Source organism: Phalacrocorax aristotelis, chromosome 28 (genome assembly GCF_949628215.1).
Source record: "Phalacrocorax aristotelis chromosome 28, bGulAri2.1, whole genome shotgun sequence".
NCBI lineage: Eukaryota > Metazoa > Chordata > Aves > Suliformes > Phalacrocoracidae > Phalacrocorax > Phalacrocorax aristotelis.
Window position 1 is genome coordinate 1,065,591 of NC_134303.1, and position 24,964 is coordinate 1,090,554.

Genomic DNA, 24,964 nt, shown 5'->3' on the forward strand with positions numbered 1-24,964 from the left:
GGCACTAGAAGTGCTGATTTTACCTTATCTGAAGTAACACCTTGCACGAGCATTTAAACAGCTCTTACGAAACAAGACATCGACTCGATGCGAAGCAGGAGACCCCCACGACAACAAGAGATTAAAGAATCCTAGCTAATAGCTTGAGACACATTTGGAGAAGTTGTTCTTAGCACCGTGCAAGCCACAGTTCCATTTTAGGATTAAAAACAAAACCCCAAACAAACCCAAACCAACAAGAGCCAACTCAGCACGTATTGCAGAGGTTTTTTGTTTGTTCTAATAGAAGCAACGAGATCTCTGCGGGCAGAGGAGGAGAAATAATCAATACCAGAGCTCTTGAAATGTTTAATTGGAGAGGGCTTTATTTTCTGCTTAAGAGAACTGGAACTATACAGCTGGTTTGCATCGGACCAAAGCTAGGATTCCCCCCCCGCCCCCTTTTTATTTCACTAAACATAAGCAATGCAGTGTAACCGGAAAACAACGACTTACAGTGTCTAAACCACAAGTTGATCGAGAGGAGCTTGAGAAAAAACAACAGCCTTCTAGCTAAAACTGAAAATCCACAATACATTCTGCCCTACAGAATGGCACTGTCATGGCTAAATAATGGAGTGACTCCAGGCTGGAATGGGAAGCACACAGCATCCTACGTACCGCTACACAGCTCGGGCTGGCACTGATCTTCCTGCAGTGGGAACTACTGGCCGTTAGCCTCTCTCGTTTGTATTCGGAACCGAAAGGCATCTTCAAGTTTTAGAGTCAAAGCAGTGGCAGGTGCAGAGAGAGCTCCCGGTGCCACCGCGTGACGGGACAAGGGACGACGCTCCCCGAGACAGCTGCATTAAGGGAAGCTATGGACGGACACCGAGGGATGGGTGCCCCGCGCTAAGCTGGCTCATCGATTTTGATATCTTACGGTCAATTGATGAATGGCTTTAAGTAAATCAGTTCTACAAACCAACAGACCGGACTGCAGAGCAAATACCGTTCGTTCGGGTTATAAATGCGTTTAAGCAAACATGCAGAGGGGTTGGGGAGTTCATTCCGTCGTAGCACCAGAGTTCACAAGTCAGCTTCGCCAGCATCGGTGCCGCACTGCAATAAATACTCTGCGTCTCTAACAGGGTGGACGTGGGAAGCACTGAAGGGTGACCTTTAGCGTTGACAACTCCTCGGCTTAGGAGACATGTCAATATAACTCAAGCAGCTGTGGCATGCCAGAAATGTTGTTTTTAAACATTCTCTCTGCTTATGAAAGGTGCTACCCGTCTTATTTTGATTGTGTTCTCAACCCTTGGCTAACCATGCATCTCTGCAGGTGAAAAACATCGTGTCAGGTGCCACAGAAGATATTGAGATATGAAATGAGCTGGGCTTTTTTTTTTTGGTTTTTTTTTTTTTTGTTTTAAACTGAATATGAAGTTCATTTGGGAGAATGCAGGGTTGGAGTAGCTTTTGTTTTGTGGGTTTTATTTTTTTTTCCTTTCTTCCCCTCACCCTTTCCTTTCTACATGTCACCAAGGCACTTCACTCTGTGCGTAGGATGATGTGGATCCCTGATTCTGTGAAAACTGGTCCGCTCATCTCACCAGCCCTCAGCGCAAATGAGGCATCTTCAAAAGGTTTCTGCATCTGACCTGCAGAGAGCAGACACCAGAAAGTTCAATTAAGCTCAGCAACAAATGGAAGATCTTTCTGAGCAAGCAAGCCTCAAATGAAGACAGCTTCCAGGCAAACAACAAAGTCACCAATTAATAACTTGCGGGGGGTGTTTGTTTTCATCTAGTCCCTGAAGATGATTCAAAACAACTCATTCACACATGCATGTACACAGACTTTCTTTTTTAAACAGGGAGGGTTGTTCAGATCCTACAGACATCACTGCAGCAAGGAAAGATACTCAGAGAGCTGCGGACCCAGACGGCAGAGGATCTCTGTTCTGCAGACTCACTGGCACAAGTGGATGTTCGTCTTCCAGTCCCGTGTGCCCTCCAGGTACGCAGGGGGAATGGATGCGGTGTGCATTACAAGCTGCGCTAAATAATTTACAAGGCACACGTAGATAATGTCATGACCTAGATAAGAACTGCTCTTAAGGCTCCAGCCTCCAAGTCACTCAGTTTCAGGAGGTTTAGTAATCCAGGCTCAGGAAAGCCAGAGGTGCTTGGAGGAAGGACCCCGTGCGGGGATTCACGAGTGCAACTACCGCAGCTCTGCAGTGGGGCGGAAGGAATAAGCAGCACAAGTGCTCAGCCAGGATAATTCAAGTCAAGAGGAGAAACACCAGCCTGTTGCAGGGCGGGGGTCCAAGGGGGACAGTATTTTTGCCCAGTTTCCTGTGACAGAAAGTAGAGCAGAAAAACTGCCCACCCCAGACAAAATAATGAGGTTTTACTGTTACCAACAGGTCAAAGTCTCACCGGGGGGTTCTCGGCAAAAGCTTCAGCAGAAGGACAAGATGCCTGCGAGGGAAGGCCGGGAGGCGACAGTCCCCCAGGCACAGAGGGAACCCTTACTTAGCTCTTAGCCCTGACCACGCTTGCCAAGCTTGCCTCGAGATGCCTGAGGAGATGTACAGAGCAGCGTCTTGCCAAAAACGCAGCATCCATCTCCTGTTAAGTTTATGACCCTTGTCTCCAAGCTCCGAGGCGGTGCTGTAGCTTTGGACTCTGCAGCACATTAGGAGGGGGCTGCAGAAAGCTTTTAGGCAGCCTGACAGCTGGATCCTCAGCAGACGTTGCAGCCATACGCTAATCTCTTTGCAAACTAAACCTTCCCGACCCTTTCAAAGACCACACATCCCAGACGCGTCGCGTCTAGCCCAGCAGCATCTCCAGAATTTAGGTTTTATTTCAGGACCTCCATCCATCCCCACCCCCTTCTCTAGCAAGGCAGTCAGGTGCCACAAGAGATGCTCAATTCCTCCCTTTCAGGATGAGGAATACCTTTGGCTTGGTATTTTCCCCTTAAAAAAAAAAAAAGGGGGGGGGTTTATTACTGAAGTGACCCGATGCACACGGTTTTCCAGAGTTTTGCTTCTCTCATTTCAGCATTTAGATTAATTACCAGGAGAGGGGAGCAGCTTGCCTGGCTTGTAAGCTTTGGGTACAAAGCCGACATCATTCGCTGTCAGGCAGACCTGCCTCGCCACCTGAATTGTTTTGGTTTTTTCCACTAGGACCTGAAATCTTGACTTCAGATGAGGCAACAGCCTCCCTGCTGCACCACAGTGGTCTTCCTCAAGCAGAAACATGACTTTTTTGAAGGGTTTCAGGAAGACAAATTGAAATGTTTTAATAACTTCACCTCTGAAGTAACCAGTGCTCCAAGTTCTAACAAATTACATTTTCAGCCCAGTAAGAAGAAAAAAAAAAAAAAAAAAAAGAGAGAGGCAGAGAGGGGGATGGAGCGACAGCGCAGGGTTTTGGCCACCACGCATGGTTCCAATGCCATCTAGTGGAAACTGGCTTTTGCAACGTTTCTTTACAATTTGGTGCAGCCAGAAAATCAGTATAAATCTCTTTCCGTACATCTCCAAAGAGCACAATGAGCTGAGTTTCTGCTGAACCCCAACCAGCAGACGCAGCACCCTAGGGTTAACGTTTCATTATAGGCAATAACATATCTCTCTTTAGCCCTGCCTGAAAGGGCCTGGTAGAGGAAGGAACTGTTGCTGACCTGCACCCTAAAAAGGAACAGTGATTAAATACAGTATTTTGGTGGGGGAAAACCCCCCCCAAACCACATTCCTGCATAGTTCCACCTGCCAAAGCTGGGTGGGCTTCAGGGAGCAGGGGCCTAAAGAGCATCTCTGGAGGCCCTTCCATGGTTACGTCTGCAGCAGCAGCGAGCCCGCTGGTGTGTTTAGTATTCCTGGGACATCCTAAGTGGGGTAAAAGCCTGGCATGACGAGGCAGGTGTGCAAAATCTCCTGCAAAACCTGTATACTTGCTGCAGGGCGAGATGAGGCGAGCTTCTGAATGCTTCAGTCCACGAACTCTGAGCGTGAGCTTAGGAAAAAGGCTTCCACTAAAAGGACACGCCGGACTGCAGCTCACTGCTTCGGATGCGGACAGCTCTGACTACAGATCCCCCTCTGGGATCGCTGCAAGTCCCTGTGACTTTGGGGCATAGATTGTAACAATAAATAGAGCATTCGCTCTCCTTGGCGGGAACCTTTCTTGGCCGTCTTCAAATAAAATATGCATGTACACTCTCGCTATAAAGAGATTTTGGGTTGTTCTTTGAATATTGTAGCTGTACTCATGACGCAATTGCTTTCTATTTTCCTCCTAGTGGAAATTACTGCAAAAAGCATTCGTAAGATAAAGCAAAAGAGGTTTCAATGTTACACTTTCCCATCCCAAAGATTCTTCCTCCCACACCAGCAAATCTCATTAATGAAGAAGCATCCCCGAGCTTTCTGTCGTCGCTCCCTCATTGCACTGATCAATAATCCTGTAACAAAATCTCTCACCAGCAACATTATTTCGGCAGGCTGTGAATTGTTCTTATTTCCACGACTTGTTAACAGCTTTCTCACTGAAGCTTAGAATGCCAAATTATTTATCTGGCGTGCCGTTAGCACGACTTATCCACTTTCTCCTTATTCATGGCTCATTATGCTGTGCAACTGGATTTCCATTCAGTGTAGCCGGAAAATCCTTTTCCAGAGGGAAAAGCCAATTTCACGAAGGGCGTTTGCACAACGTTGCCTCTCTGCCTAGAATAATATTACGGTTGCATTCCTAATTGGTTTAACTTCTAGGCATCAAACTACATTTCCTGCACAGCAGGCCGCCTAGCATATAAATCCATTTTCATGTTCATTCCCCCAGCAGCGGGGTGCATTATTAAACCCCACCCCCTGCCAAGAAGATCAGCATCAACCCTGTAATCTTGATCTGGTGTTCACGCTGCCAGGCTGAGCTCGACTCACCTCTTCCAAATGCACCCAGGTCGCCTCCTGCTTTTGCCGAGCTGCAGTCGCTAAACTGGGAAGCGAGAGATTCAAAATCCTCTTCTCCCGATTTTATCTTCTGGATGTAGCCTGTAAATACAGGGAATAATTCTGTCAGGAGAAGGAAAAACAGGGAAAGACCAAAAAAACCACCCAAAACCCTCACCTTAAGCATGACATCCCACAGCAAGAAGGGCACAGCCACGGACACACACCACGTGCACGCAGAGAGGTTTTCAAACCTCCTGAAAGACGCCAGAGCCAGAACTAAACTTTCATAACACCCCAAAAGCACTTTATTTTTTGCCCAAGCACGTTTCCACCTTTGCACCGTGGCCCGGTTCTATTTAAGCTTCCATGAAATAAAAAATGGTGATTCCACCTCCTACTGCCCCTGAAGCATGGGAATTTATTATTGGGCTTCAGAATAGATGAGCTTTTGATTTCAGAAGGGCTCACCTCAGTAGGAGAATGAGCATGAAGAATCCCCGAGGAGTGAATTATTTGTCAAGACAGCTTTTTAAAAGGTCAGTTAAGAAATATTCGTAGGTTTAACCGAGAGCTCTGCCTCACTGTTATGAATCTTCCTGAATGAGCAAAAAAACACCCTGCTAACTCATAACACGAAAACCTAGGAGATAAATCATATTTTCCAGTCAACAGCTTGATAACATGATTGGGGAGCCGCTAATTACAGATCCTGACTGCTCTCGGAGATGGGCAAAGCACAAGTGCCACTGATGTATCCCTTAACACCGCGTGAGGCAGATTTTCATTGATTCTCGAGACGAGAAACTCCTGTTTAGTTTCATGGAACTCAACCAGCTCCTTCCTTAAAAGGAGCGTAACCACACATCAAAATCCCAAGCCCTCTCTGGTCGCACTTGCAGCCACCCCCCACCAAAACAGCATTTAGTACCGGCTGCAAGAAATGTTCCTGCACGAGGAGAGCCGTTTAAGCTGGACTCGAAGCCTGCGAAGAGCAGTTCTATCTGCTGTAGGTCCGGCTGCCGGTTAACCCCCCACCTTCCCAAGGCAGCCTGCTCCTGCCAGAGGGCCTTGCCTTCTACGCTTTGGACCACAAGACCAAACTGACTACCCAAGATGATCAATTAAGACTAAATTACATTGCGAAAATCGTTCACCCATGTATTCTACGCAGGGGAGCATCTCCCGGAGGAATCGGTCCACGTGTGCCCTGAAGCGCAGAGGAACAGCCCCCAGACCCGCGCTCCAGCTCCCAGCCCAAAGCAACTCTCCACACCAGGTGAAATGCAGTTAAACTTATTTCTCACTAGAGAGCTGTTTAATTTTTAAATCCTTCTTTCCAGAAACCTCCCGTCAGCTTTTGAAAGAACCAGCAAAGCCTGACTGCCTTCGATTTTAGACCTAAAGAGTCTTCCACCTTCAAAAAGAGATACTGAGGGGCAGGTGATTTTCTTGAACAGAGAAACAGCAGTGTTGTTCTACCCCCTCAAAGCTATTAAGTCTCCTGGTTTTGATAACCAAACTTTCTATTTCAGGTCACTCCCATGTAAGCCCTGCAGCCTGCATGTATAAAGAGCCTGCACTTTGCTAGATAAGCCTCTAAAAAAATAAAATAATATGAAAAAAATGGGCTGAGCATGATTTATTCCAACTGCAAGCAATGGAAGATCCCCACTGGAAAAGGGTCACGCATGTAATTCAAGAGCTAGGCTTTATTATTTGGAGGGATGCTCTCACAAGAGGAAGAGGACAATTTCTGATGCAAAAGAATGAGGAAATAAGTCTTTTCCAGCTCATTTTAATGCTATAGACTTGTATACACCGGAGAATATACCTGTGAGGGCTGGGGGCAGATAAGAAAATATTCCTTAATGAGAGAATGAAGGTTGGGGTATCCAGCAGCAACTGAAAAAGCAGGCTATCGGCTTTGGAACGAACCCCTTTATTGCAGTTTAATGCTTGCAAGACCAAAACAAAGGGATTTTCAGTCTTCAGATTAGTCTTCTAGCCTACAGCCCATTTTCCCTCATTAAATCAGCTGCCACTAGCCTAAATCTTTGAATTCAGCAAGGCGTTCAGGACAGCTAGGTTTGCTTTTCCAGCTGGACCGGCCAGGAAGAAGAGCTACCAAAAAAATGGGGATAGCAGATTGATCACCTCTTGTTCGAGATTTTTATTTTTAAACGGGGGTCCTGAATAGAATTCAAAAGCCATAGAAAGTTATCTTAACTCCTAGAGCACGTAACCTGCTTCAACAGCAAACACCAGCAGCGGTATTGTCACCGAAGGGAGATTAGACACGTTTATCCCACCCGCTGCCTCAAGCACACACGAACAGGTGGAGAAAGACTAAGGTGAAAGTCTGAAACTCTACAAAACTTAAGACAACACCTACTTATCCTGTGTTAAAAAGGCAATAAGGGTTATTTATCGGGGTGGAAGACAGTTCACAGCATTCCTACGTTTTAGGAAAGAAACAGATATGGGTTCATCCTACTAAACTAAGCTGCTTGAGCGTAAACAGCCTGCTTGTTGACAAAACAGGAGTTTATCCTAAAAATACCTACTTGCACCACCAACAAACACGTGCACAAAGCCGCCAGTCCCCAGCAAGTACCCGTCACATGCAGAAGTGTCAGGGATTACAGCTTTAAGATACTGAAGTTAAACTAATAAAGCATCCAAATTAAGGATCAGAGTGATTTATATCCAAAAACTGCCTGCCCTGGTCACACCAGCAGGTTTTGAGGGGTAAAGAGCTTGTGGAGAAAGCCAGTCAACTACATATTGAAATAGGATTTAGTTATTAAAACCCCCTAATTTTACGCTAGTGACCAGCCTGAGAGCAAAATCTGCCTGTCAATGAGATGAGCGTTCTGCTGGATAAAGCCTAAGGCTGAGGCAGCTGTCCTCACCTCTGCCAGAACAAGACACGCTGTCTAAACTTTGCAAAGTGGGATTAACAAGCCTTTTCCCCAGATGATCTCAGCCGTTTAGAACAAGTTATGCAGATGAGGAACTGTCCGGGTTTTAATAAACTACACCTTAAAAAACCTCCAGGCGTAAGCAAAATTGAATAATGGGAGATGAGTGCAAAGAGAACATGATGAAGAATGGCATTGGATTGTGCTGAAATGGGGAGTGTCGGGGAAGTGAAGCTTTTGGGGACTGATCTTTGGGATGAATCCCAGCTGACTGTGCAACAAGAAACGGGTAAGCTAACGAAACGTGCAAATAACGAGCTGGAGGGTGGGGAAGCACTGTCAGCAGAAAGGAGGATCAGAATATTAAACGTGACCTGAACAACTAAGCAAGATCCAACAACACCAAGCAAACTCACACACGGATCTGCAAAGCAGCCACAAGAAAAAAAGTCTGATGTATGCAGAGGTCCATCGGGAAGAGGAGGACCTAGATGCAGAATTACAAGGAACTCCAAAACCAGCAGTATGACTTTAAAAGCGAGAAGTGCAGCACTGAAACTGTGGTATCCTCAGCAGAGGGAAGGGCAGTGGTAAATGCCACAGTAGAAGGCACTGCCAAGAGCTAATCTGGAATATTGCATACCACGATGAACCCACGCTCAAGAAAGATTAATCGGAACTGAAGTGCAAAGGAGGGCCAAGAGCAGAAACAGCAGAACAGATGACCTACATTACCAGAAACTAAAAGCCCGGTTGGCTCAGTGTGCAAAAACAGGCTGGTAAAGAGCAGGGCTCTCTAAATCCACTGAGAGGTCAACATCAGGAAGAAATTAAATTTAATTGAGTAATTAAACAACACGAACGCAAGAAACGCCGGCTTAAAACCAATCACAAGCAGTATTTAGCTGGAAACTGGGTTTCTACACCCCAGAGCAAAGATGGTCTGGGATAACCTTCACAGCAAATTCAGCCAGAACCCTAACCACCTCTTAAACGGCGCTTGATAAAGCTGGCAGAAGGGACTAAGAGGTTTCGCAACCTTTAATATCAGGGTCAGGCTCAAATCTGAAATTTCTTTCTAGTCCCACATTCCCGACGATGTTACCACCTATCAAAAAAGCACCTGGTGAGCCAAGTCCTCCAACTCCTGCTGTACCACAACGGGAGAGCTAACCTACATTTCATTCTCCACTGCGACTTTCTTAATGGATTAAGAATTATTCACGGACGACGCACCCCTCCATCCTTCTCGACTCACCTCCCTCATTACTGGAGAAAAGCCATCAGATGGAATATTTGACATCAGTCAAGTTCACCTACCGAAAACATTTATCTTTGGTATTGTCCCCTCCCCTGCGGGAACAGAGAGCTCCCGAACCAAATTTCTTTCTCAGATTTTTATTGCATAAAGCATTAACGCCAGAGCTAGATTTGGAGGGAGATCTCAGACATAACCGGTCTCCAAACAAAACATGAAAACGTGTGGTGCTGTGCCTGTCGAGCGAATTCCTCCCCAGAGCCCTACTTAGACAATTCTGCGCTATAATTACATTCACCAGGTACAGTACATCTGTTCAGAGAAGTTCCTTGATGCCTGGCTGGCAGGAGCCGTAGCAGAGCTAAGCCGTGCATCCTCCCAGTATGTTTCAGCCATTCTAGAAACTTAAATTACAGCAATATGCAAGAAGCCACCATAAAATAATTAATCATAAGCTGATGTTCCCTATGACCTTCCCAGGAATAGTGTTTATTGGAGACAAACTTGGACAGAATGGTGGTTAGGGGTTTGGTTTTTTGACAACAGTATTCCTGTTACAGGAATTAACTCCCTAACAGCCTTCACCCAGACGGCAAGCGGGGTATTTACGTGAATAAAGTTTTAAGCACGACTCTTTCCTCTTCAGACACCACAGAGAGATTACGAAACAAGGAGTTATTCGATAGTGAGGAGGGTCTGAAGCTGCCAAGCTTAATCTCATTCTTTCGAGCCAAGGAAAGCTTAAGCTGTTTCTTCCCACCACCTTACCAGGTAGCTAAGAACTGCGGCATCTCAAAGTAAAGCACCCAACCAAAGAATTACAACAATTGTTGAGCCCAAATAACGTTATTCAGGCCTCTAACCAGTTTACAGAACACCCGCGTATCAAAAAGCCTACCTGATCACAAGCTCCTGAAATACCTGTTTAGAGATAACGAGCCAAGTTTCCCTTCTAAAATGTGATTCCCACTTACAAAGATCCAAGTACCTCAAGGCCCAATTAAAAGACACCAGCATCATGCATCATTTAATCTCTGCTTGGCAGAAAGCACCACGCTGGCCTTTTGATGAACACTGCTCCAAGAGATGGCTCTAAAACAGTTTTATTCTTTTTTTTTAAAAAAAAAAGAAAAAAGAAAGAAAGAGAGAGACAGAATTTGCAGCTCGGCTGAAATATTTCAGTCTATCTTTGCCACAGTCTCCACTCCCTTGGCACAGATCTCCGCACTAGGCGTGCATCCTGCTTTATCGCCTCCGGTCACGCTTTCTCAGCCACCCTAACCCAAAGGAGACAATTCCCTAAGGAAATTCCCACCTGTGCCAGTTAATTTAGCCTCCCCTTCCAAAAGGCGGTGAGCAGATACCACCTGCTGGTCACTGCCTGGCTGCTTCAAATTATTTAGCAAAGAAACTTCCCCTCCCAGGTCTCTCAAACAAGAAAGTCCTTAAACTGATTGTTGGTTAGGACCAAGGCAATGGCCAAAACACCCTCCTTATCTTCCCTCCCTCACTGCTGAAGCCACAGAAGATAGCACAGGCCCAGAACTGTGGTCCATATCTGCGTGCTCACCGCTCGCGGCGCGTCAGCTAGCCTTTGCAGCCTCGCTGCCAGAAGAGACAAAGCCACCCACTAAAGAGCACGCTCTCAGTTTCATCAGTCAATCACTGGGACTGACTTAAACCTCACCCCAAGCCCCCAAATTCCTTATCCTAAGAGGTAAAAGCCAGTAGTAACAGCTGGACTTTGAACTTGCTTCCCTAAGATCAAAACCTCAACTTTAAAGAAACGTGACATCAATTCAATTTTACTGCCAGAGCTGCAAGGAAATAAAAAAACCATCTAAAGATTAACACCACCGATGGCGGAAGGCACGCAGCGCCCTCGCTCCTAGAGCGGATCACAAGCCAGAACACTTTGGGAAAAGCCCAAGCGGCCAGGTCATCGCACAGCCTCGCGCAAGGCCGACTGCCTCCTACAAGCAACTTGATTTCAAGCAGAGGTTAATTAGAACTTACTCTAAGTTGCTGTTAGGGCAAGGAGTCAAGTGACATTAAATAAAAAGAAATGTTTAAAGAACATTTGTTTTAGCTTTAAATAATTTTATTTTTAATATAAAGATACACATTTACAAAGAAAATACAAACAAACCTCTGAAATAACATTACAAAAAAAAAAACCACATAGGGGAGGACACACGGGCTGGGACCTATCTTTACGTCATTTAATCGTACAGTAAAATCGTTTCTCCAAGTGGCTGGGCCACGTAAAAGTCCATGTTCAAATCACTTGCCTTAAAAAACTTTGCTTTATCAAGTTCACAACACACTGAACCCCTCAGCTCGGGGTCCAATTCTAGCCTTATAATGACTTTTCCCCTTCAACAGTATCATATTCTCTCTCTCCTGCATTTACTTGCCATTTATAAGCTCCAGTGCCTCATCTTTGGTCCGCGTGATCTTTTCCTGCCTCCACGACGAGGGTCTTCTGGACTGGTTGTGTTTCACCAAGAGATGTGAACATCGCACTTTGCTAGGCTCCCCTTGGCCGTTCTTCCCGCTGCCGCTGGGCCGTTCCCACTGGCTGGCATTTGTGATGTGGTTGAAGTAATAAACACGGCCTGCGGACAGAGAGAGGGGCTGGGGTTTAATAAAAGCTCCCGACAGACCCCAAGAATCAGCTTCTTGACCCCAAGAATCAACTTCCTGACCCCAAAGGCACCTCAAATACGAGATTTCTGTGAGTGCCTGGCCACATCCACGCAATTGGCTCAAACACACGAGGTAAGAAACAAGACTTTACAACTCCACAGGATTTCCTACGCGAGCGCTTCCGTCGGGAAACGCCTTGAGTCAAAGCAACAGCCCCACGCGGAAGCAGGCTCCAGCTGTCTTTCCAATTCACGACGCTCATGCAGATCAGCGACAAAACACCCACTGACACAGTCAGAAACCATAAACACCCCCAGGCAACACCCTGCCACTGCTGAGGAGGCGGACTGTGCTGGGTTTCTGGCCTGGGGATAAGACTGTGTTTCACCTCAGCCCTATTTACAAGGGTGAAGCTGGGTAAAGCCTCTCTGTTAAGCACATCCTGCAGCAAACGTGGCGAGTTACTGTTAGCAAAGATCACATCTTTGCATCGCACAGACCCTTCCTTCTGAAAAATCACTTTTTTTCTACCAGAAAATAAGACCTTCCTGCACAAGTTATCCATGGTTTCCCTGGGTAGCAGAAAATGAAGCTCCTGTGAAGGCACCTCCTGACATGTTCAGCGTTAAAGCCAGGTAATTCTGCTGCTCAAAGGCCTTCCAGTGCCCAAAGCCACACGTGCATTTACCTGCAGTAACTCACAGCATCAATCAAGATATTTTCTGCTAGCAAATCATTCATCCCAAAGCTCTCCACTGAAGCTAGAAGCAGACTAGTCTCGAGAAAAGAGCCAAGCAAACCAAGGTGAGGGACTGCAACAGCAGAGCTGTGTGGGGGAAGCTACGACCTCGTAGCAAAGGGCCCGAGTTGCCCATTTAAATCCCAACCAACAGCCTAAACCCGCTAACTGCAGCAAGCCACGGAGCCCCCTCTCTCCCTCCAGGACGCTTCAACCCCGGTAGTTCTGGCAAAGGAGGGTTCACATGGGCCCCTGTTCTCTCTCGGCCTCCCTAGACTCATCATCCCCACCTCAAACAATGAGTACAGCAGCCAAGTCGATGAAGACGACCTCCTAGGAACTGTTTTTCAGCCACTAAGCATGGAAAGCTGTCACTGCAAAGGGCAGAACTATACTAAATGCACCATCCTAACCAACAACGTCCCTCCCTGAGCCACCGGCAGCCCCACCAAGGGCAAAGCATCCTGCCACGCTCCAACCCGGCCTTGTAGAGAGCAGCTTCTCTCCTGCACCACTTCCCTCCCCCAGCTACCCCCAGACAGAGCAAACCCCCCTCCCCAGCCCCAGCTATCCCTCCCCAGCAGACAACACTCTCAGGAATCATAGAATCACGGAATCATTAAAGTTGGAAAAGACCTCTAGGATCATCAAGTCCAACCACCAACCTAACACCACCAGGCCTCCTAAACCATGCCCCAGAGCACCAGGACATGTTTTTTGAACACCTCCAGGGAAGGAGACTCCACCGCCTCTCTGGGCAGCCTGTGCCACTGCTCTGGCACCCGCACAAGAAAGAATTTTCTCCTCATATTCAGGTGGAGCTTCCCATCGTCCCGTTTGTGCCCGTTGCCCCTTGGCCTGGCATTGGGCACCACTGAAAAGAGCCCGGCCCAGCCCCTTGACACCCACTCTTTAGATATTTATAAGCATTGATAAGAACCCCCCTCAGTCTTCTCTTCTCCAGGCCAGACCCAGGTCTCTCCGCCTTTCATAGCATCAATAAGGTTGGAAAAGACCTCGAGGATCATCAAGGCCAACCACCAACCCAACCCCCCCCTCCCGGCCTCCTAAACGATGCCTTGAAGCACCACATCTACACGCTTTTTGAACCCCACCAGGGATGGGGACTCCACCACCTCTCTGGGAAGCCTGTTCCTGTGCCTGACCACTCTTTCAGTACAGAAATTGTTCCTAATTTCCAATCTAAACCCCCCCACCCCCGACGCAGCTTGAGGTACTCGGGCACGACGCCCCTCAGGCACGGCCGCCTCCACGCCAGGCACCCCGCATACCCCCGTCCAGGCTCTCAGGCCAGCCCCAAGCCCAGCTCCCCAGACCCCGCCGCCCCCAGAGCCCGCTCAGAGCCCTCAAACCCCGCCGAGGCCCAGGCCGGGCCCACCGGGCTGCACCTCCGCCGGGGTCCTGGCCGGGCCCCCGATGCCCCGAGAGGCCCGGCTCACCGTCCCGGTAGCGGCGACCCCCCCAGCCCCTCCGCTCCCGTCGCCGCCGTCCGTACCGGAGCTGCGGCTCATGCGCTTCTCCCAGCCCGCGGGCAGCTTCTCCTCCTCCGCCATCTTCCCTCAGCTGCGCCTCCCGCACCGCCCGCGCCCGGCCCGGCCCCATTGGCGCGGGGAGGGGCGGAGCGATCCCACCCCCTCCCTCCTCCCATTGGCCCGAAGGAAGGAGACGCCCAACCTCCCCGCCTTGTCATTGGCTGAAGCGCCCGCCTTTCTGGCGCTCATTGGCTACAGGCGGGAGGCCGCATTGAAGGCGGAAGCAGTGTTGGGCACGTGACGCAGGAGCGAACGGTGGCCGCAAAGGGCACAAAAGCCGTAGAGAAACAGAAGCGCGTCGTTGCCCACCGCTCCGGCGGCTCCCGGTGCCCCGTCCCCGCTGCGCCGCAGCCCCACAGCAACCACAGACTCGAGAAACACATTTATTATAAACCACTTAAACACTTCAGGGCAGGTTTAGAGCCTCAGCGTGGCTCCAGCTCGGCCATACCGGGCGTGGGGGGCGGGGGAACAAGGAGTTGGGGGAGGGTCCCACGGAGAAAGGAGCACTGGGAGGGGCGGGAACCGGGAGGGGACGGTAACGGCTACTGGTAGTAGAGCTCCAGGTTCATGCCATCATGGATCTCATCTGGAGGATGGAGTTAAGGAGAAGGGCGGAGGTCGAGGGGGCTGGGGAACGTGTGGACACCCCACCCCACCCCCGCGTTAACACCGTAAAAACACCCGCCCGGAAAAGGATACAGTCGCCCAGCGTGACGTGATCCTTGAAGATGGTGTACCTGCGGGGACGGAACGGAACACACGGCTGTCGGGCGGCCGGGACCAGCTCCGCCGCCCCCGGGATGGCGGGGTTGGGGCTGCGGGGGAGAGGGGACCGGAGGGCCTCACTCACCACTTCTTGAGCACGATTTTGTCCCAGCGGGTCCCGGTCTGCGCCGCGATCAGCTTCTTCAGGTCACGGATGGAATCCTCCGTGCTGGCGGGGCTGTTAAGGAAACGGGGGGAACCGGGAGGAGCCCCCCCTCCCTCCGCCCACCCCGGACACCCCCGCCCAGTCCCGGTTCCCGGGGATACTTGCATTTCACCCGCACCTTCTTGCCCAGACGATCGTTGCAGACGACTTCGATCATCGCGGCTGAGGGATGAGAGGGGTTAGCGGGGACGGCACGGGACACCGGGGGTTACGGGGTGGCACCGGTAGGGGAGAAGAGGCACCGGGAGGGATTGTCGATAAGGAAGGGGGTTAAGCAGGGAGGTCTCGACGCCCCCGGATCCCGCCCAGGACCCCCAGGTACCCACCGAGCTCTGCGTCACTCCGCCACAGCCGCTACCGTACCGGAACCGGAAGCTACCGGTAGCTGTCCCGGAAGCGGAAGTGACACTCGCAACCGCTAGGTCAAGGGGCCAAGATGGCGGAAGCGGCGGGAGGAGAACTGCCGGTTCTGCCCGACTCGGTGATGCTGCGGGTCCTGGCGCTGCTGCCGGTGCGGGACCGGCTGCGGGCGGAAAGGTGGGATCCCCGCACCCCCGATCGGTACCGGCCGCCCGGGCCCCGCCGTTGATCGTCTCCCGCCTCCCCGCAGGGTCTGCCGGCGCTGGCAGCGGCTGGCGCGGGACCGGACGCTCTGGAGACATGTGGATCTGAGCCCGTGCCGGGTACGGGCCGCCCGACCGCCTTCCCGCGCCGGGGGAGGGAATCGCTCCACCGCGGGCAGGGGCTGAGATGGGGGGGGGGAATCACCCCACCGCGGGCAGGGGGTGAGATGGGGGGGTGGAAATCACCCCCCTGCGGGCGGGGGCTGAGATGGGGGGGGGAATCACCCCCCTGCGGGCGGGGGCTGAGGTGGGGGGGGATGACCCAAACTGCGGGCAGGGGGCCAAGATGGGGGGAATCACCCTACTGTGGATGGGGGGCTGAGATGGGGGTGGGAATCACCCCAGTATGGGTGGAGGGCCAAGATTTGGGGGGGCAGATCACCCTGCAGTGGGCAGGGGGTTGAGATGGTGGGGGGGAATCGCCCCACTGCGGGCAGGGGGCTGAGATGGGGGGAATCACCCCACTGCAGGTGGGGGGCTGAGATGGGAGGGGGATCACTCCACTGCAGGCAGGGCCCCCCCCGCCCACCCCCTGGGAACAGGCCCTTTTCTTTCCCAGCGCCAGATCAGCTCCCAGACCCTGTGGTACCTGGTGCGGTGGCGTTTCTGTGACAGCCTACGGACGCTGCGGGTGGGAGGCAAGCTCTGGTCCGGCAGCAAGCGGCAGCTCCTCTCCCCGGCGCTGCTGGCCGCCCTCGGGAAGCGGTGCCCCCAGCTCCACCGGCTGTGCCTGGCAGAGATGGACCTCCGCCCCATCCCCTATGAGAGCATCCCCCCTTCCCTCACGGCGCTGGAGCTGAGTTACTGCGAAATTCCTGCCGCCTGGTTCTGTAGCTCTGCTGCGAGGACCCTGCCGCAGCTGCAGCACCTTGTTGTCCACAAGGTCCCAGCCTTTTCCAATTGCCATCTGCTGAACGTCTCCTCCCAGAGCCGCCTGAAGACACTGAGCCTTTCTGGCACCTACCGCATAACAGATACAGGGATTCAGGCCGCGGCTCCGCACCTGGAGGAGCTGGAGCACCTAGTGCTGCACGACTGCCGCATCGGTGACTCTTCCATGGACTTCGTCGGGCGCCACTTGAAACATCTCCGGTTCCTGAAGATTGAGAGCACTTACCCCCTGACGAATGTGGGTCTGGCTTGTTTAGCAACCCTGCAGCACCTGGAGACGCTGTGCCTCGACGTCGGCCACGAGATTCCCCCCAGTGCCATTATTGCTTTGTGCCAAGCACTGCCCCAGCTGAAGAACCTCAAATTAGGCAGGGCTTGCTTTGAGGATGGAGTAATAGATAAAATTCAGGCGAGTTTGCCCAACTGTAGTTTTTCACGTACTCCTTGACACGCAGCCTGAAGCAACAGGGCTTTGGCCATTCACTGTTACACCTCAAGTGCTCTTTTTGGAGTTAAGTCTCTTTTCGTGGGAGCGGCTGTACATATTTGTGAGATAGAATTTTTGTTGGGGCTAGACCAGCAAGTGTGTCACGTGAAGTGGTTTGTCAGGAACTTACTTCTGGTAGGATCCCTCCTTTTCCGGGCATCAGGGGAATAGGAAACCTGGGGAGCAGCCAGCCTTGGGGAACCCCAGTGATGAGCTCACCAAAGACTGGCTGAGGTTACAAGTTTAACCTCTGCCTCTTCCTCCTCTTCCCTCGCTGGTAAATGTCAGGCAGCAACTTAACGAGGGCAGAATTCAGGGAGTAAAGCGAGGTACATTCCTGCCACTGGGGAAAAAAAAAGGTCTGGTCGCCCAAACCCCAGATTTCCAGTTAATATCTAACTCCGATTGCTTAACCACCCTGCATGTACACTCCAAACTCTGCCGGGGAAGAAATACCTCAGCGACACGTGCCAGAGCTGCTGTGTTCTTGGAAGGGCTCAGCCAATCCACCCAGACAGCGAGCGTTTCAGTCCAGGATGTCACCTTTCTTCCACTTCCCTTCAAATTCAGTTCTTTGAGTTACCGGAAAGGTTTTGATCGCGGGGCTTCCGGAACACCTGGTGCCGAGAGCCACGGGTCCCGTTTGCACAGCAGATGGGCTGGTGCGAGCTCTGGGGCATCGCCGGGGGCTGCTGTCGCCTCTGGGCTGTGCAGCAGGAGCAGCCACGTTTCCTCATCACCTTTTATTGTCCGCCTCCTCCTCCCTGCAGCGTCTGAACACCAGATAACTGACGCTGAGCCTTGTGACATTGCTGCCGTTGAGTCAGCCACGGATGTTTTGAAATCAAATATTGTATTTAATAAATACAAACGCTGTTGATTTATGTTTTCTCTCGCTGCAATGTTTTAACTGAACTTATGTCTCTGTTAAAATAAAGAGGCTGGGCAGCGCTCGCCACCGAGCGGCGTCCCCAGGCGTTAACAGCTGAGGAGCTGCTGACCTGAGATGAAGGTACAAGCAGGGACATCGTGTCAGCACGCTCGCCAGGCTTGGCACAGGAGTCCCTCAGGGAGACCCATCGATTCGTCTCCTGGTTTAGTCAACCCATCAATCCTAACAGAGCTTCTCCCTTACGGCAGGGAAATACGTGGAGTTACCAAGAGCTCAAACCCAACACCCAAGTCCTGGATTCTCCTAACGCGCCGATCCCCTCCCCGAGAGATTCCCCTACGTTGTTCACATCCTCCCTGATCCCAACAGGAAGAGACGTGACCTGATGTTTCCCACAGAACATTAGTTGCTCTTATTTTTCCCCTCCTTGGGAGCAGGGAGAGACAAGAGCATTCTCCTAGGAAGCACAGCGGAAGGGTGAATGTCTCAGCTGAGCCTTTTCTGGGCTCTGCCTTGAGATAAAGCTGTTTCCCCACACACACACCCCCTGCCCTCCATTCAGCTTATGCAATAAGCCGTTGGTTTTCAGACCTGGATGGCAGTGACCCCGTGTGTGATGAAATCCTCCTTGTGTGTCTTGTTAACAGCCGGTCTTTGTGCCCTGGCCTCCTTTCTGTTCCTAAACGCAATCTCAGTGTAGCTTTGGGGCAAATAAACAACGGCAAAATGCCCCAGCTCTGCTTTGGAAAGCATCCCAAGGCTGCTGGCTTAATAACTGTTTATCACGGGCCCAGAGATTTACGCTGGAGTAATTAACGTTATTAAAACTTCAAGCATTATCTGTCCCAGCACTCTCTGGGCTGGGAGAGCGAAGGTAAAACAGCAAAAGGGAAAATTAAAAACAGTTAAAAAAAATATAAAAACTGTCAATCAGTCAAGGCGCAGCTCGACGCGGGGAGAACCTCAATGTTCTCTAGATGTTTGCAGTGGGATGTTTGCGAGCCTGACGGCGCAGCGCTCCCGACAGCGTCGTTTCATATCCGACAGTCCCAACTTGCCAGTTTTCCACCGTCTCCGCAGAGCGCGTAATTGCTAACCGTGGAGTAGCACGGAACAGCAGTTACAAGCTCGTATGGCACAAAGTGGGCTTTTCAAGCCTTGGAAGCAGGAGGGGAGCTGTAAATAGCAGGTGACCACGGGCAAATGATAGGAATAAAGGTTGTCTTGAATCATCAGTTCTGTTTCGGCCCCGGTAGAACAGCAGCTCGCCCTCCCCACACATCTACTGAAGCTTTTGGAGGGCTCTTCTAGACCCTTATTGCTTCTAATTTCCAAATTCAGGGGGTTTCTACCCTTTATCTCCATTTAATCTTTTGCCAGCCTTTAACCTGAACTGTTCTTCCCCCAGCCCCACCCTGCAGCTGCCTACGTGCACATCATGACATCAAAGCCCAGCTTTTTTAAAAATACAGACTAAAAGACTTGCAGAGAGCCAGCTAAACCCGCAGCGAGCCAGCTAAACCCGCAGCGACGCCAGGGCATGGAACAGCTCTCAGAGTCCTATCAGGGCTGAGCCGAGCAAAGGTCCGCAGCCACCAAAGTGAGAGGAAAACTCGGAGAGGCCCTAAACGTCCTGGGTTATCAATTACTGCAGGGAGGGAGCCTTCGTGGGCAAGCTGCTGCTACGCCTCTGTCCCACGTAGACCTGCATGGCACGTTCACACAGGTGCTTTATCAGGTCCAGCTCCGTTTTGTTTTCTTGGGCGAGCGCATCTGGTGGGGCCCCACTTGTGCTGTCAGCTTCGGTTTCCAAACCAAAGGCCTTTTCCTATTTTCCTGACCCGCTCATTTCCACGCTTGGGGAAAACACCTTCAGAAAGGTGAGAATTTACCCTTTTTTAATTCGAAGGGATGAGGAAGATTTACAAACAAAAAGGGCACCCAGCTTGGCTGGAGAGGGGGGAAAAAAAACCCTCCCGACAGATGAATTATTGGAACTGGACACGATCCAAGCTGCTATTTCGAGAGGACAAACCAATAGGACACAGCCTCAAAAACCGCTGGTTAAATTAACCTTTGGACGGGACTGAACATCCCTAGAGGTGCTGCAAGTTCTGTGTTCCGGAGCTCCCGGTGAAAAAGCTTCTGATTACTTGGTCCTAAGCTGCATCCTCCTCCCAGCCAGAGCTTACCAGGATGGACGAGGAGCATCTTCACGATGATCTGCAAGTTCTTAAAGGTAAACTTCAGCCACTTCAACCCACCACCTCGAGGACATGGGCAGGAGCAAAGAGGGTAATGAGACTGTATCTTGTAGCGTGGTCTTTCTCCACCAACAGCTTGGTCTCTGAGGGAGAGGAAAGGCCGTGCTCTCCTTCCTCCTCTGCTTAGGCAACTCAGCTGCTCAGCTCTAACGGGGTTGTTTGGGTGGGATGGGGAAGCCCACCCTGGTGAGCTTGTCCCTGGGCTTGAGGCTCAGGTGGAAGATGAGGGAAAGGGATGTCGTTGCAGTTGTGGGCTGCCACTGAGCTGAAGGTCTCCTGGTCTTGTGAAGCTGGTGGTGCCACCTGACTCGGTTCAGCCTCCAGCACGTCTCCTGGACCAGAGTAAAATTAGGCTCTTCCTGGAGTCTCCCCGAGCCCAGCGCCCTTGCAGACCTCCCAGGGCTGAACCTTGGGACCCATGGGTATTTCCAAGGTTCAGCCCCTCGGAGAAGGGCAGCTGATGCCAGCCAGGGACAGTAAAGAGCCCCCAGACCCACGCTGTCACTTGGGGGACCATCTCCCTTTTGAAAAGCGTTATGAGGCAGCCAGGAGGGTTTAAAAATGCAGCCCAGGACACATGGCATAAGCTTAAAATGTCTTTTCCTTTTGCTTATGTGGTACCTGAGATGCCCTGCCGCGCCCTTAAAGCCGCTACGGTGCTAACACAATGCACCCTGGGACAGCCATCCATTTTGGGGTGCTTTCAGCCCCCTGGCTGGGTCTAAACAGGAATTATCATCAAAATCTTGGCTTCTGTAGCAAATAGTTAACTATTACGGGTTATTTATTAACTCTTCTATAAATGGAACCAGAGGAGCTATGAAAAAAATCCCAGTGATCCCAGGAGAATATTTTCACGTCTCTTTTTCCCCCCCGCCCCCTCTTTTACAGACAGAAACTTCTTCCAGCAGAGGCTGAGATCCTTTCTCACGGTATACTTGCTACTGGCCCTCCTCTTCTTCATGCTCATCACCCTGTTTGCTGTGTCGCTCTCCAGAGGTACTGGGACATCTTTGAACGAATTAATTAGGCACTAGGGAGGTACATGAGGTCTAAGTGCACGCTCTGGAGCCTCTATAGGTCCTAATTCCACAGGACGGGGTGGCCAGAGGAGCTCCCAGACCGGCCCATGTAGCGACCGCTGATGTCCACGCCACCCTCTCTACATAAAAAATATATATAAATATATAAAATACAGGCTAATCCAAGCTATAAGCCAGTATTTTAAGTTTCCCAGGATTTCTTTGCCCCAAAGGCTGCTGGAAAAGTGCATTCCCAGCAGATTAAAGAAGCCAGCACAAAACATATCTATAGCCTTGCCAGGGTGAGGTCCCCACAGGCAGCCCTCGGCGCACGGGTGGCGACACAACCGATAACCAGCACCTCTCCGTCTCTCTCCGATAGTTTCATCCATTTCCTCTAAACTCAACGAAGTGAAGCCGGAGTGGAAACAGAACTTTTCTGGCAAGGATTTTCTGTGTAAGTCCTGGCTGTTGCCCAAAGCTTTTCTTCCCTGCTGAGGTTTCCCTAACTTATCCCCCAAAGCGTTCCTGCTGAGGCGGGGCAGGGCACCCACCCCCGCCCGCGTTTGCTGCTCTGCTGGCAGCAAACGCTTTTGTATTTTAGAAATAAGCTAAATTTTCCTTGTGGTAGAGGCTTTTTTGGCTACCAGTTGCTGCCTTCGTGGCAATACAGCGTAAAGCGAGCTTCGGGGCTTTGCCGCTGTGTCTGTACCAGTTTGGCACTGGAGCGCTGCTGGGAAAACCCTCTCGCTGGGACGAGGACCAGCTCGACTGCCCGCAGTGCCCCTGACTTACCCCTCGTCCTTCTTTCACCAGTGTTTCCCTGCGGACCCAGATCCAGGGAATGGGAATACTTTGATGGAAAATGTTACTACTTCTCCCTAAGCAGAACGAACTGGTACAAGGCGAAGGCTCAGTGCGAAGAGATGCACTCGCAGTTGGCTATAATTAACAGCTACACCAAGCAGGTAAAGACCCCCGCTCTAGGCAGGGAAGCCCGAATCCTGCCCGCAGCCCCAGCCTTCTGCAGACACCCCCTCACCCCCGGCTCCCTCCCTGGCTCCCTGCTGCCATCCTGCACACCCCAGCCTCGCCGGGCAGCTGGGAGCTGGTGCTTGTTATCCTTTGCATCAGCCAGCAGAGAGCAGGCACAACCTGCCTGCCCGCATCCAGAGCTGCTCTTGTGCGTGCGGGATGCTTAGAGGCAGCACCAGCGCCTATCCCGCTCCTCCACCTTGTCAATAAACAGCCAAGTGCAGATTTGTACCTCTCCGGCTCCTCCACGGCACAACCGCGGAGCTGAGATTGCCCCGAGCCTGCCAGCTCGAGGAGCCGTTTCCTGGTGCTTTTCCCTCCTGATCCCTCTCCCCGCTGCAGAATTTTGTCATGTTCAGGACAAGGAATGAGCGTTTTTGGATCGGGCTCACGGACGAGAGCATGGAGGGGGAATGGAAATGGATCGACGGAACCGACTATAAAACCACGTTCACGTGAGTGCCGGCCGGCCCTGCGGTTTTGCGCCCAACACCCCAAAACAGCAGGCGGCTTCCCTGCCTGCACCCCCCCTGTTTCAGCCAGCAGACTGGGTTTCTTCACCCTGCCCTGGGTCGGGCACTTAAGCGAGGTCTAACAGCAGCACGGGCAAGAATTAGCATCTAAACCCACCTAAAATCAGGCAGGTTTAGCTAGTCCCTGCCTTTCTCCCAGCCCCAGGGAAAGGTGCTCCGCTCAGCTGCCTGCCCCCGCTGCCCGCTCTCAGTTTGATCCTTCTCTTCCCAGATTTTGGAAGGAGGGAGAACCCAACAACAGCGACCACAACGAGGATTGTGCCCACGTCTGGATGTCCGGGAAGTGGAACGACGTCGCCTGCACCTATGAGTGCTATTACGTCTGCGAAAAGCCTCTGCCCAACTGAGCAAAGCCACGCGCGGAGGCAACCTCCGACGCTCTGGCACCCCAAATGTTCCTTTTTCTTCTTAATTTATACTATCGGAGTGCCCGCTCCCCCTCTTCCTCTCCAGCACGCTGTCCCGAGGAAGAGCGGGGATGGATTTTGATGGTCCTAAGCAATATACGCAGGAATCTGGGTTCTCCGTGGGGAGCTCAGCCTAATAAAGGACGATTTTTGCTCCGGTTAACGAAGCTTCTCTGTTTCTAGGCGTGCGTGTGAAGGGGTGGGGGCGAGCTGGGGCTGCAGACGGACGCACGCCCTGCAGCTCAGCAGCAGCGCCGGGAGCAGATGGGGACGAACGGGACAGGATAGGGGATTTGCTGCCCAAGGCAGCATCCCGGGAGCGGGACGGGGGCATCTCCCGCGGTAGCACCAGGGAGGGGAGGCCTGGACGGACTAGAGCAGAGCTGAGCCACGTCCGAGAGGGTTCGGTGCCTCCGCCGTGAGGTTTCCTGCTCCTGGGGGGGTTTGGTGCTAAGGATGGCTCTGCGTCTCGAGGAGCAGCCCCTCTGCCTGTCCCCGCTCCTCCTGGCTCGAGGCCCTGCCACCGAGCCGAGGATCCGCGTCAAGCAGCCGTGGGACACCAGTAAACACAGTTTCACAGGTGGAAATGAGGTTTGGTTTCCCTACTGAGAGAAAAAAAACCGTAATTTTAATAACTTTTCCTTTTTTTTTTCTTCTCTTTTCCCAATTTGTATTCCGCATGACAAAATTGCCCGGTACTTGTTTGTTAGAACATCAAGCTCGATGGTGGTTCAGCTCTGCATCACTGACGGGGTCCTTGGGCCAGCGGCGGGGGCTGCAGGACCCCGCAGGGATCGGGCTCCCTCCCACATTTTCCATCCTTTCACGAAAAAAAAAAGCTCATTTTTGGGCCAGGCAGGGAAACCCCAAGCTCCCACCCCGGTTTCACGCAGGAGTCGCCTCACAGCGCGCGCCCTTGTGCTACGAGCCGCTGCTGGCACCCTGCTCGTGCACAGCGTCAGCGGGTGCGTGCAGCTGCGTGTGCGCGCGGCGAGGTGTGCGTGCACGCTGCAAGGTGCGCGTGCGTGCTGCAAGGTGCGTGTGTGCCCACGCGTGTGCGTGCACGCTGCAAGGTGCGTGTGCGTGCTGCAAGGTGCGTGTGTGCCCACGCGCGTGCGTGCACGCTGCAAGGTGCGTGTGCGCGCTGCAAGGTGTGCGTGTGCCCACGCGTGTGCGTGCACGCTGCACGGTGCGCGTGCGTGCTGCAAGGTGTGCGTGTGCCCACGCGTGTGCGTGCGTGCTGCAAGGTGCGTGTGCGTGCTGCAAGGTGCGTGTGTGCCCACACGCGTGCGTGCACGCTGCACAGTGCGTGTGCGTGCTGCAAGGTGCGTGTGTGCCCACGCGTGTGCGTGCACGCTGCAAGGTGCGTGTGCGTGCTGCAAGGTGCGCGTGTGCCCACGCGTGTGCGTGCACGCTGCAAGGTGCGTGTGCGTGCTGCAAGGTGCGTGTGTGCCCACACGCGTGCGTGCACGCTGCACGGTGCGTGTGCGCGCTGCAAGGTGCGTGTGTGCCCACGCGTGTGCGTGCACGCTGCAAGGTGCGTGTGCGTGCTGCAAGGTGCGTGTGTGCCCACACGTGTGCATGCACGCTGCAAGGTGCGTGTGCGTGCTGCAAGGTGCGTGTGTGCCCACGTGTGTGCGTGCATGCTGTAAGGTGCGTGTGTGCCCACATGTGTGCGTGCACGCTGCAAGGTGTGTGAGTGCGCTGCAAGGTGTGTGTGTGCGCTGCAGGGTGTGTGTGTGCCCACGTGTGTGTGTGCACACTGCAAGGTGTGTGTGTGCGCTGCAGGGTGTGTGTGT

At 52.1% G+C, this 24,964-nt stretch overlaps 4 protein-coding genes across 4 annotated transcripts; 2 read left to right on the forward strand and 2 right to left on the reverse strand.

The window, feature by feature from the left end:
- Nucleotides 1-347: 347 nt before the first annotated feature.
- PIN1 (peptidylprolyl cis/trans isomerase, NIMA-interacting 1) lies at nt 348-14,161 on the reverse strand. Its single transcript, XM_075076188.1, has 4 exons — nt 14,041-14,161; nt 11,554-11,754; nt 4,946-5,056; nt 348-1,643 (listed from the first exon to the last, which is right to left on the reverse strand). The coding sequence occupies exons 1-4, from the start codon at nt 14,096-14,098 to the stop codon at nt 1,534-1,536; spliced, it is 480 nt and encodes a 159-aa protein (XP_074932289.1). The 5' UTR covers nt 14,099-14,161; the 3' UTR covers nt 348-1,533.
- A 286-nt stretch (nt 14,162-14,447) lies between these two features.
- UBL5 (ubiquitin like 5) lies at nt 14,448-15,430 on the reverse strand. Its single transcript, XM_075076189.1, has 5 exons — nt 15,338-15,430; nt 15,113-15,173; nt 14,931-15,014; nt 14,780-14,817; nt 14,448-14,666 (listed from the first exon to the last, which is right to left on the reverse strand). Exons 2-5 carry the CDS (start codon nt 15,166-15,168, stop codon nt 14,623-14,625), a joined length of 222 nt encoding a protein of 73 aa, XP_074932290.1. The 5' UTR covers nt 15,169-15,173; nt 15,338-15,430; the 3' UTR covers nt 14,448-14,622.
- On the forward strand, nt 15,397-17,896 carry FBXL12 (F-box and leucine rich repeat protein 12). The gene is made up of 3 exons (XM_075076185.1): nt 15,397-15,548; nt 15,622-15,694; nt 16,194-17,896. Exons 1-3 carry the CDS (start codon nt 15,448-15,450, stop codon nt 16,971-16,973), a joined length of 954 nt encoding a protein of 317 aa, XP_074932286.1. The 5' UTR covers nt 15,397-15,447; the 3' UTR covers nt 16,974-17,896.
- Nucleotides 17,897-19,986: 2,090 nt separating this feature from the next.
- On the forward strand, nt 19,987-23,328 carry LOC142048891 (hepatic lectin-like). Its single transcript, XM_075076187.1, has 6 exons — nt 19,987-20,143; nt 21,060-21,167; nt 21,573-21,647; nt 22,007-22,158; nt 22,568-22,680; nt 22,970-23,328. Exons 1-6 carry the CDS (start codon nt 20,101-20,103, stop codon nt 23,103-23,105), a joined length of 627 nt encoding a protein of 208 aa, XP_074932288.1. The 5' UTR covers nt 19,987-20,100; the 3' UTR covers nt 23,106-23,328.
- The last annotated feature ends 1,636 nt before the right edge of the window (nt 23,329-24,964 follow it).